We start from the raw sequence: 12,414 nt of genomic DNA on the forward strand, positions 1-12,414 counted from the left end.
GTTACCTGCGGAGCGCCGGGGTGCCTGCTGCTTTCTCCGCGGCATGCTGCCGCCGCCGCCGCCGCCTCGCCGCCCGCCGCCGCCGCCGCAGAGTTTCCGCGCAGGACTCCTCTTCCGATCCCCCTCTTTTCATGCAGAAACAAACACACACGCACACACCCGCGCACACACACACACACACAAATAAAAAAATAAAATGGGGGGGGAGGAAGGAGGGAGGGAGGGAAGGAGGGAGGGAGGGAGGGAGGGGGAGGAAGGAGAAAAGAAAGCGGATTCAACTTCTAATTCCGCCTAGGAAGAGCGAGAGGGAGGGTGGGGAGGAATGGGAGAGAGGGAGAGGAGGAGGAAGGAGGAAGGGGGGGGAGGAAGGAGAAAAAGTTTGGTCGGGTTCTCCTCTCGCCCGGTCCGGGTCCCCCCCCCGGGTCAGCTCCCGGCGCGGCGAGCGGGGTGCGCGGGGCGGGGGGGAAGGTGGGGTGTGGGATGAGGCAAGCCACAGACTGGTGACAGGGATGCCAATTTCCGCCGCCACTCCAAAAACTTGCTTAGGAAATGTTTTCATTTACAAGGTTAATTTTCCTCCCTCTCTCTCTCACACACACTCTCTCTCTTTCTCTCTCTTTTAAGTTCCTTATAAGACAAAGCTCTTCAGTCCTCTCGGCAGCAGCAGCAGCAGGGAAGATGCCAGTGGAGATGTGCAAAATAAATAAGATTTGATCAGTTCAATCTGTAGCCCAAATCCATTATCTTTCTTTCGTTCCTTTTTTTTTTCTTCCTTTTCCTCTCTCCCCTTCTCCCCCTCCTTTCCTTAATCACTTCTTCGTCTTCTTCTCCTCCTTCTTGGCGGTGGAGAGCCGAGCAAGCGGCGGCGATGAGACGGTAAATTCAGTCACTCCCCCCCTCTCAGGCTTTCTCCGAGATCAAAGAGTCTCAAAGCGCAACTTTCTCGCTCGCTCGCTCGCTGGCTGGCTTGTTTCAAGCTCGTGGATTTGTGTGTTGTTGTTGCTGTTGTTGTTGGGGGGTTTTTTGTTTGTTTGGTTTTTTATTGCGTTGGTAATAGTTTGTTCATTGTGCAAAAAACGAGGTCGATCCAGTCTCTCCTTCTCCTCCCAGCACTTAGTCTAAGAGCAAGAAAGCAAATAATAAAAAGGAGTAAAGCCCCCATACATACATATACACCGGATGGGAAATGTCAGTCACTCCTCCACCTTCCAAACAGTCACAGATCAAACAGTGTCACCACCGGAGAGGACTACTTTTCTCTCTTGCTCTCCCTTTTTTTTCCTCCACAAATCGAAGCTTCTTCTGATACTAAATATAATGCAAACACATTTTTTTATCATGGATTTTTTTTTTTGGCTGATCTTGATCTGCAACAGAAGAAAAAAAAAAAAAAAAACAACACACACAAAAAAATTGCCAAAACCAAGAAAAACCCCGGAGAGTGTGTGCAAAGAGGGAGGGGGGGGGAGGAAGAAAAGACATTCACTGAGTGGGAGAGATTAACGTGAACTGTCCCCCCCCCCTTAAACTCCTGGGAGAGAAAGAGATCCACTCTCCCTCTCTTCTCTTTTCACTGAAATATAACACACATTCGGATCCCAGGGCTCTCAGACAGTCTCAACTGATAGACAGACACATCGAGCTGCTTTTCCTGCTTCAGTTTGTTACTCCTCCTCCTCTTGCCCACGTCACCCTGACAATTACAAATAGGTCTCACACAAACCCATACCTGTCAATCTTTTTAATTGCTTTGTTTTCATTTTTTTTTCCTTTCCCAGAGCTAAACAATATGACAAAAAAAGAAGTCTTAATACAGCGCGGCATAAAAGATTCCTCATGTGAGACACGCGTTGAGGGGGTTGTTATTATAATCCACTTGCTAAAGTGCTGTGCAAGACGCATGTGCTGATTTAACTTCAGCAGAGGTCTTGTTCCAGCAAACTTAAAAAAAAAAAAAAAAAAGGAAAGAAAAAAAGCGCAGGAGATGATACCTCGCCGTGGCACACGTCTACCCGGCGTTGAATTAAAAATGATTTGTGGGAGATTACAGTTCATCCTTACTTTAAAATACCAACAGATTGCAGAGCAAGAACTGCAGCATATGAAACATGCTGCTAATAGATTTTGCACAGTATGTGTCTGGGGATTTATATAATGTTAACTGCAAGAACAGAAGGGTTCTTCCCTTTCTTTTTTAAGTCAAGAAAGCAAATAAAAACTACCCAGCTGATTCCTAAAGGAAAACACTCGGAACTGCAATTTTGCTCTCTTTCGGGCAGACGGGGATTTATTCCTTTTTGCTTTAAATGATTAATCCCGCGCAATTAAGCGAGGAGCTGTTTGCACCGGTAGGATGGAGTTAATTCTAGGAATTACACGTGAGCTCCTCCGACACCGGTGCAACATCTCTATTACATTCCCTCCCTCCCTCCCTCCCTCCCCGCAGTTGTACCAAGTTGGGATTGGCGGCTCTATCAAAACATTTACTTTGGTCCCTTGACCCAGTTGATTTCCTGCGCAGGTTCCCTCTCCCCAACGTATTCTACAGCGAGAGGTGCCTTTTTTTTTTTTTTTTTTAAGAAAGAAAAGAAAAAAAGAGGTTTTTCTGACAGGGAGTGGGGGAACAAACCCTGGGACCCAAACGTACTGACAGCAGCCTGTTCACCACCTCCTCCTCCTCCTCCTCCTCACAGGACGGCGGCGGAAAGGCTGCCGCCCGCGAAGGGCACCCCGCGCGGCTCTCCCGGCCGCGGGGCGGGCAGTGGGGGGGCTGAGGGGGAGAAAGGGGGGGGAAGCTTCGCCTTTTTTTTTTTTTTTTTTTTTTTAAAAATCCCCTCAACGCGCCTCGCGCGGAGCCCGCGCCTCAAGCCGCCCTAACGGCCGCAACCGCCGCCGACCGCGCGCGCCCCGGGCCCCGGCCCCCCGCGCCCGCGCGCGGCGGCTAACGGCTCGGGGTTGATTCGTACCACCTTGCGAGGAAGTGAACGTTTCGCACGGAAGGGGCGGAGCCTCCGCCCGCGGGCAGCGGCTCCTCGGCGGCGGCTAATAACAACATTAGGAGATTAGCCGCAACTTCTTCCCCGCTCCTCTAACCTTATCGATCCGATAATTGATCGTGCTTTCTTCCTACTTTTCTTTTTTTTTTTTTCTTTTTTGGTAGAAAGATAACCTCTTTTTGTCAACTAAAGAACGGGGCGGGGGGGTGGGCTGGGGGGATCCGAGGCGTTTCTCTCTGTTTTTTTTAAATCCCTTAGTCAGAGGCAGCGCGCACATTAAAAGCAGCCTTTAGGAGACAGCCCAGCCTTCCGTACCCCTGCCTCCCCGAGCCCGGCTGCCGTCCTCCGGCGGGGGCAGGCAGTGCCCGTGTGTGTGTGTGGTGAGGCGGGTCGGGCCGGCGTTGCTCCTCGGTAACGCTAGCGGCGGCGGAAGACGACCGGCTGCAGGGGACCATCTTGCCGCTGCTCCTCCGGTGGCGGCGGCGTTTCCGTGTGGCGGAGGGGCCGGCTTGGGTGGGGAGGACGGAGGGCAGGCTGCAGCTCGCTGCTGCGCCGGGCTTTATGTACCTACACAAATAGCTCTCTGCGGGCGGAGAGTTTTCTCCTGCCGGCTCGGTGGCGGTGGGTCCTGCGAGCTGCCTGGAGAATCCCGAGCTGGAGCTCTCCCGAGCGGGGCGGGGGGGGGGAAGCAAGCCGAGGCAGGGCATGAGTTTTAGCGCAAAAAGCGGCGCTTTGCTGAGCTCCCGGGCACCGCGGTGCTGGTGGCGGCGGCAGCCACAGCCGTCCTGCGCCGCGGCGGGTCCCGCCTGGTCCTACTTCGGTGGCAGCCGGCCGCGGCCCATCCTGGACATGTCCTACTCGCGTCACTTTCTGGATTTCCAGGGCTCGTCCATCCCCAGCTCCATGAAGAAGCTGGTGGTGACTAAGCTGAGCCAAAACTTCAGGGAAGCGGTTACCCTGCGGCAGGACTCGCCGGTGCCACTCCCGGGAGACGGAGACCTCCTTGTCAGGAACAGGTGAGCGCCCGCCTCCCATTCCGCCCCCCCCCCCCCGGCGCCCCGGCCCCCTCCGACTTCTCGCACCTTGTGGCCTGCTCCCTCACTTTGGAGACCGGCTCCAAAGTTGTACCAGCTGCCATCTGGCGACTGTTAATTTAATTTTATTGTTGTTGTTTTGAACGGCTGGTGCCACAGTCCGGTCGCCCCGTCCACGTCTGGGGGGTGTGTGTGTGGTGTGTGTGACACTTCCTCCCCCCCTTTCCTCTGGCGGGGGGGGGGGGGGGGGGTGGTAGTGGTGGCGGGGGGGGGGGGTGTACGCCTGCCCGAGGGAGGAGAAGCACCTCGGGGACCCTGCGCCAAAGGCGGGGAAGAGGCAAGTTTTCACGCTGAGCCAGACGCCGGGAAGCGCTTTGCCAGTCCCTCCCAGGTCCCTGCCCGGGCTCGTTACACGCACGGAAGCCCCCGGGCGCGCGAGCGCGTCCCCCTCGTCCCCACACGGCTCTCGCGGGGACGCTAACGTACGGCCGCGTGCCCCCGGCAGCCGGGATGCGCGCGCGACCCCGCGCCCGCTGCTTGTCCGTGTCCCGTCCCCCCCCCCCCCCCATGCCTGTTTCCCTTACCCCCGCCCCGGTGTGCCCCCCCCCCCCCCTCCCCTCCCTCCTCCGCCAGCCGTGACTCACCGGGGAGGCGGAGGGCCCTGCCAGCCCCGGCCGCCGCGGCACCACCCCCGCCTCTGCGCGCCAAAAGCGGGCGGCGGGGAGGGGGCAGGGCAGGCAAGGCAGACCGCCCGGCCCCGGTCCCGGTCCTGGCCCCGGCCCCGGCCCCGGCCTCGGCCTCGCTGGGCAGGACGCGAGCCCGCGGCTTTTAGAGCGGAGCCGGGTCGGGCGGAGAGCGAGGTGGTGACATTTTGCTCTAACATAATACGCCGTAAATCGTGCGGCAGCGCTAGGACTGCGCGTCCGGCGCGGTGACCAGCTCGCCATGAAATGAAGACTCTGGAGGACAAAACGTGCCTCCCCCCGCAGCTGTCTCCATAAACCTGTTTGTTCGTAGTGGCTCCTTCCTAGGCGTTGTCGTCCCTTAAGCTAAAAGTAAGCCTTTTAAAGTTCAGAGGTTTCTCTGCCCGCGAGGGGAAGGAAGCCGAAACTCTGGGAACTTCGGAGCAGAGTGCGTGGCTGGCACAGAAGAGAGCAGCACCCCCAGGTTCTTGCCAGGCAGGGCGATCCTAGTAACACGTAGTTTGCCATGCTCTCTGCTGCAGCTTAAAGATGTTAAGAAGCACCAAGTTGGCTTGGGAACAGTGCTGGAAGTTCTGTGAAGGCAGTGCGTGACTATGTGGGTATGTGTAATCTCTAGCGTGTGTCCGTATGTAACACGTAAATACATAGTAAAGAAGGGGTGAGGAGAAAGAAGAACAGGGGCTCCTCCAGGAGCTGACGGGAAAGCTTCTGTGGCACTTTAATCCGATGCTGACATCTCCCACTAGGATTTCTGAGACCGAATTTCCCTCCAAACCTCAAAGTCTAAAACATTGTGTTGCTGCATCTGCTAATGACCATGAAACAGTAATGGCATGAAACAGCCATCAGGCTGGAGTTAAATTCCTGTTTGTGGAAGAGGTTGAAAGACTTGAGATAGGAGTAGCAAGTCTCTACTTGGGTAATGCAAGGCAGAGCAACATCCTTGTTTCTCAGATCCCCCCCTGCACTTGGAGTCTTTCTTCCTCCCCCCCAATGAATTTTAAAAATTTATTCATTTTTCATACGGCTTCCAGTGTAACTCTTCCTTTCTCCCTCTCCTCCCTCCCTTCACTGGTGGGTTCCCTGGGTGCTAGGGGGACGTGCACACCTCATGGTAAAAGGGCTGAGGCGCAGAGCTTGTACCAGACTAAAGGCAGGAGCTGGTCCACAGATTCAGGCAGGCAGTTACTGGGTTTTAACACATCAGCCTATTACACGCATGTTCCTGTACAGACACACACGCACGAGCGGGGTGGAGGGGAGGGAGAGGTGAGTGATGAAGTCTAGATTTAGAGTTCATACGTTTTGTATTATTTGGCGTTCTGTGGCATTTCCTCTCTATTTATTATTATTTTCTGGGGGATATCACAGAAGACACAGGATCACGTTACTGAAAAACATTCTCCATATACAAGCTGCAGCAGGAAGCAAGTTCTGAATGTTTCCCCCTCTCTTGTCACTCTGGGGAAGCATTTTCCCATCCTGAAAGGATGAGTCCCTGGCTTTATTTAGTTTTTTTTTAAAAAACAAGCCCTAATACAACTATACATTTTCTAATAGGTAAAAACATACAATTAAAACCAAAACAATAAAGGACTTGAGTTCCAAGAGTGCATTTGCGGATTTGTTCATTTTAGTCCCAGTCATGCCCATGCATAGTATTAATTGCTTTGAGCTTTTTATGCAAAACAATCCTCATCCACCACAATAAAATCTGGTTTTGGATTTAGGGGAATTGGAAATTAAAATGTGATGAGTTCCTGTATGGATAGATATTTTAAAGTAGGATGCAGTTAGGGGGAACTTTCTTCCCCTCTTTCTTCTCCTTTAGAGAACTAAGTCAGCAATCCTTATTTCTACTTTTTTTTATAAAGAAAAAAATCATCCATCCTGTATTCAGAAATTCTTCAAAACTAGAAATCGATTTAAAGCAGTTTTTTTTACTTTGATTCTGTGTAGGAGAAGAGGAGGAGAGGAAAAGGTGAATAAAAAATCTTCAACGAAGCCATTTAAGCTTCGTATGTCTGTCTGTCCCGTTTTTGCAGGGGGCGGGGGAGGGCAAGGTTCCTCCGTTTTATTGCAGGAGAAGGACCCAAAGGCTATGAAGATTTGGTCCTTCTTAAAGCTGTTGGGGGATTTTCGAGATTTTCTTGAGGAAGTGACACATTTTGTTTCCAAAATACCTGTAAGGATTTACTGTTGGGCTGGAAGATGGGAACAAAGTTTATAGAAAAGGGGGTAAGAGGGCTTGAGAAAGTTTTTTGAACCAAGGGACTAATGTATCACAGTGGGAAAAGTGGAGGACTATTCCTGCTGAGTGTTTGGTCTAAATAATGTTTTTCTTGTATAGTACTGGTTTGGATGACTTTGTTTTGTCTGTGTTTAAGGCTGTGGTGCTGGTTTTCAGTGTCTCACGCTTTGTTGTGGTACGAAAAGCAGCATTTCCTCCCCTCGGCGGTGTCCTCCTGTTTTCTGTAATAAACAATGCGAGGGGGTTCAACACTGTTGAGTATAAATAAGACGGGTGACTCAATGTGCGTAATTATTTTGGGAAAAACCAATCTCTAGCTTCCCCCCCCCCCCCCGGTTTACATCTTGAAATGTTGATGGAGCAAGCCTCAATTAGAAACTACTCAATTAAACAATACGTTTTAAGTAAGAAAGTAAAGCAAGACAAATATAAAAGATCTGGAAGGGTTCTTAAAACCCACCAGCACCCCAAGTAATTGTTACTTCTGTGCTCTCCTTTTCTCAGTCTCAGAAGTTAGTAAACTGATCTTCAACTTGCAAATCGTACTTATTCCTACTTTTAAAACCAAAATAATCTAAGAAACTGTGGGCACATCCTACCACCTCCCTTCTGTCAGCTGGAATGACAAATTAGACAATTTGTTTTAATCCAGACGCTGCGTACTATCGTTTTAATGTGCGAGGAATCTAAGAGACTAAACAATCTTAAAAAAAAAAGCCCGTACAATGCGAACAGGAGTTTTGAGTTCGCACACAATAAAAAGGGAGTTTAAAAAAAAAAAATTAGGGGGGGGAGGGCTGGGCGGCAGGCTGTATTAATTAATAATGATGAGCCCAGGGAGAAGGAACCATTTCCCGTGGCCCAGCAGCCCCGCAGAGACGGGGAGGGAGCGGGTGCGGGTGCACGCGTGTCTGTGTCTCTCTGTGTGTGCGGGGGGGCGGGGACGACCCCCCCCTTCCACCATCCCCCCCCCCCCTCAGGGGGACAGCGCACAGGGCTTTGTCCGCCCCAGCCCCCTGCCAGCGCGGGAGCGGGCAGCGGCGTGCAGGGCTGCCCGGCCCGCCTGACCCTCTCCCGCCGCAGCGCCCGTTCGCCGGACCGGACGGGACGAGACGGGGTCGCGGTGCCCCGGGAGCCCCAGCCCCGCGGAAAGCTCCGCACCTTGCCCGGCGCGGCGGGGAAGCGGGGGGGCGGCCGGTCAGCACCAACTTGTGCGCTGCGGCCGCACGGCCGAGTTGCGGGGCAGCCCGGGCGGGGGAGGGTTCGCGTCCTCCCCCCGGGCGCCGGAACAAAAGCAGCGGTGCCTGCCCCGGAGTCCCGCTCGGCGGGCGCACGGCTCGGCCCTTCCCCGCACGCAAAGTTTTTGTCCTCCGAGGGTTATTTACCTGCCTTTGTGCTCTCCCCGCTGCAGCGCAGCGCCGGGAAGGAGGGCAAGCTCCCGGAGGGAGGGAGTCGGGGGCTCGTTACCCATCGCCGGCTGCTCCGCCCGCCCCGCCGTGGGGTGCGCTGCCCCGGCGCGGGGCACGGCCGCTCCGCGCCGCGCGAAGGCGGATGCGCGCCGGTGGCGTGGGGAGGGAGGCCGAGCCCGGCGGGGAGCGAGGACCTGCCTGTCGGGCTGGGGCCGGGGGCTGCTGCGGGGACAGGGCGAGCGCCGGGGGGGGGGGGGGGGCTGGCCTGGCAGCTGCCGAGGGCCCGCGGCCGGGCGAAGGGCTGGGAGCGGGGAGGGGGGCGAGGGCGCAGCCCCCCCGGCGGCCTCTCGCCCTCCGCTCCCTTCCCCAGAAGTTGGGGGGTACGCGCGGGAGGAGGCGGGGGCAGCGCCGGCGGGTCTCGGCTCGGTGCTCCGAGCCTTCCTCCCCGCCGCCCCAGGGACTCGGCGCGCCTCGGACGCTGCTGCTCCGCCACCGGCTTTCACCCGTCTTTTAGCGGTGCTGAGCGGGAGTTACCTTACGGCAGGGTAACAGAGGGGTTTCTGCGTCTCTCAACCAGACGGAGGGATCTTTTGTTGCGGCTGAGCCGGGAATTAAAGGCAGAATTAAAAAGAGCAACAGTCACTTTCACCTATTATCTCGTGCGTGGATGTCTTCGTGCGTACGCGTCTTTTTACATGTAACACGTAACGGTGGTGAAAGTTTGAGGCTCCCCCCATGCTATAAAGAACGAAGGAAATGGAAACGAGCAAAGCGGTTCTAGTTCTTCTCGCTCTGCGCGCAAGCAGGTTAAAACTACGCACACATTATGATTTGAGCCTATTGCTAACTGCAACAATTAAAAGCGCACTGTTTGCCTACTTCTGCAGCTTTTGCGCGGTGTCAGGTACACCTTTCAGGTTGTCACTTCCGCATGTAGTAGCAGCCCTGGTGTTTTCTCTTGCATGTGTTTCTTTTTTACATTTCCCAGGTAACAGAATCTTCCTCCCGTCTCTCTTCCCTTGCCTGTATAGAGATGTTGTGGGGTTTTTTAAGAAAGAAGTGTTACTAACATATTCTTGGCATTTAAGCTAGATCATAACTTTCTTCTAGGCATTATCTCCTAGTGCTTAATCAAGTTGTGGGAATGTCTCTAACATTTTCTAAAAAAAAAAAAAAAAAAAATTGGCATCCATTTTTACCTGTTAGAGGTCAGTAGGACCTGATACTCAGTCTTATAATTTTAGTCCTTCTGTGCAAGGTTGTTTTGATGTGTTGCAAGTAATTTATATAAAGAAAAATATTTTAACGTTGACATTAGCTACATCAAAAGGCAAATTTGCTGTAGTGACTCCATCAATTAAAAAGTACTTGCCTACAGTAACATGACCTTGCAAATGACATCGATAGTTAATATGATCGTTAGTCATTAACAGTATTATTCTATTCAAAAATGTAAATTTGTTGCCAGAATCGACGTATTTACCTCTTTGCACGTTTTATTCTTCAGTGTTTTCACATCTTGTATAAAGTGGTCAATTAATTTTCAGCCTTTAATCCTGTACAGAATTATTTTTAGTTTGCTTAGTTTGGTCAAACGGACCTGGGGAAAATATAAGTTGGTTTTGGGGGTTTGGTTGTTTTTGGTGGTTTTTTTTTTCTTTTAGCAAATTTATCTTTAATTCTATAGTAACAGGAAGTAAACTACAGAAGTCTGATGGAAGTAGTCTCTGGAGTGTACTCATTATTCAAATATACCAATCATCAGAAAAAAGTCTAATGCTTACTCCGCGAATTTAAATTGAGGGTTTCTCATACGGCAAAAACTTGGTAAGGAATAAATCTCGTTAATACATTTTTGTTTTCTTCTAGATTTGTCGGCATTAATGCATCTGACATAAACTACTCAGCTGGTCGATATGACGCATCAGTTAAACCCCCATTTGACATAGGTTTTGAAGGTGTCGGTGATGTGGTAGCATTAGGACTCAGTGCTAGCGCTGATTATACGGTGGGTCAAGCTGTGGCCTACGTGAAGGCAGGTTCCTTTGCTGAATACACAGTTGTCCCTGCCAAACATGCAGTTCCTCTACCCTCTGTGAAACCCGAGTTTCTCACTTTAATGGTAAGTGGCGCTACCGCATACATCAGTTTGAAAGAGCTGGGAGAGCTGTCTGAAGGCAAGAAGGTTCTGGTGACAGCAGCGGCTGGAGGAACGGGCCAGTTTGCTGTGCAGCTTGCAAAGAAGGCAAAATGCCATGTAATTGGAACCTGCTCCAGCGATGAAAAGGGTGGTTTTCTGAAATCCATTGGCTGTGACCGTACGATCAACTATAAAACTGAAAATGTTGAATCTGTTCTTAGGAAGGACTACCCCGAAGGTGTGGATGTAGTGTACGAATCTGTTGGGGGAAAGATGTTTGACGTGGCTCTTAACTCCTTGGCTACCAAAGGGCGCCTGATAGTTATTGGGTTTATCACTGGCTACCAAAACCCTACTGGCCTCCAGCCCATTAAAGCAGAGTTATTGCCAGCAAAACTATTGAAGAAGTCTGCCAGCATCCGGGGTTTCTTCTTGAACCATTACCTTTCCGAATACAAAATGGCTCTGAAGCACTTGCTCAAGATGTATGAAAGAGGAGACCTGGTTTGCGAAGTGGACTTCGGAGACATGTCTCCGGAGGGCAAGTTCACTGGCTTGGAGTCTGTATTCCGTGCTGTAGATTACATGTACATGGGAAAAAACATTGGAAAAATTGTAGTTGAATTACCTCACTCTGTCAACAGTAAGCTGTAAAAACAGAACAATGACATAAATCAGAAGAGAGAAAATGGGCACTTTATGCCACAGAATTACTAGAAACAATTTCTTTTTTTAAGCTTAGTAATGGATATTATATTAAAAAACAGCATTAAGGTGTTAATAAAAAGTTTTGTGTTTTTTTCTTTCTTAAAAGTGCTTAAATCGGTGGCTATAGCACAGACGTAATGGGCCTGTGTTTGATTCTGTCGCTTAGGCTAGCGTGAGACAAGAACATTGTTCTTGACGGAATAAGTCTTGATGCAGAGGCAGATTTAGTCTGTCAGACTGGTTTGATAAGGCTTTATATATATAGTTCAGCTCAGAAAAAGAAATTTCTTTCAGCAATTTTGATTCCCCGATTTAAAAATAAAATTGTTAGAACAAGACTAAGTAAAGAGTTGTATCTTGTGGTTGCTCTATTAATCTCTTGAAGTTTCTGGAAGAAATTATGCTCTTGATTTTTTGTCACAAACACGATAATCATGATTCAGTTGCGTCATGGATCACAGTAATATTCCTTAACTGGTTACGCAGGGAAATTTATCCTCCAATTCTGACATGTCAGTAATATTAAGAAAAGAAACCTGACTTTTTTTTTAATTACGTCTTTAGTAACTATAAACAACTGTGCAATTTTCTTTTAAATCTTTAACGACAAGTTGCAACATAATCTCATTTTCTTGCCTTTTCATTTGCTACTGTTACTGTTTACTGGGTCTCCCCTTTAGTCAGTATTACAAGATTATTGGAGTGGGGTTTTGAGCCATGTTCACGTGTGTTTAGGTCCTGTATATTTTTTGAAGATTTAATAAAGTTAAAAAAGCTATTTAAGTATTTGTGGCATTTATTCATATTGATACGGTTCTTGCTGACTAGCTCCTTTATAGATAATATCTCTGTTGTAGAGTTCTTTGATGATTCTTGATGTGACTTCCCATAATGAAGCTGCTGCTTCTACTTTTACCGAATATTGCTTCTGCAGAAGCCCTTTTACAAACAGCAAAACCATTTTAAATCTACAGTCATGGTACCTTGTACACGTACTGACACTCAGCCATAGATTATCTTGTGGGTGCAGTTAAAAGGTTTTGTAAAGTTTTGAAAATTCTTCCTCACTTAATAGATATTATTAACCGTACATAGAGCGGGAATTCCAGCTAGACGTGTAACATTTTCCAGAACAATAAAATACTTTAAACTATGCTTGCTCTACATCTTTT

The 12,414-nt window shown here is 50.3% G+C and overlaps 2 protein-coding genes across 2 annotated transcripts in view; one reads left to right on the top strand and one right to left on the bottom strand.

The window, feature by feature from the left end:
- Positions 1-2,793, bottom strand: part of TSHZ1 (teashirt zinc finger homeobox 1) — a 56,632-nt gene extending 53,839 nt beyond the window's left edge. The window contains exon 1 of the mRNA XM_069778849.1: positions 6-2,793. Within this exon, the coding sequence (XP_069634950.1) occupies positions 6-45 (40 nt within the window). The 5' untranslated portion in view covers positions 46-2,793. The remainder of the gene's footprint in view (positions 1-5) is intronic.
- A 174-nt stretch (positions 2,794-2,967) lies between these two features.
- On the top strand, positions 2,968-12,020 carry PTGR3 (prostaglandin reductase 3). The gene is made up of 2 exons (XM_069778851.1): positions 2,968-4,012; positions 10,264-12,020. Exons 1-2 carry the CDS (start codon positions 3,702-3,704, stop codon positions 11,186-11,188), a joined length of 1,236 nt encoding a protein of 411 aa, XP_069634952.1. The 5' UTR covers positions 2,968-3,701; the 3' UTR covers positions 11,189-12,020.
- The last annotated feature ends 394 nt before the right edge of the window (positions 12,021-12,414 follow it).

Source organism: Haliaeetus albicilla, chromosome 3 (assembly GCF_947461875.1).
Source record: "Haliaeetus albicilla chromosome 3, bHalAlb1.1, whole genome shotgun sequence".
In the NCBI taxonomy this organism is placed as follows: domain Eukaryota; kingdom Metazoa; phylum Chordata; class Aves; order Accipitriformes; family Accipitridae; genus Haliaeetus; species Haliaeetus albicilla.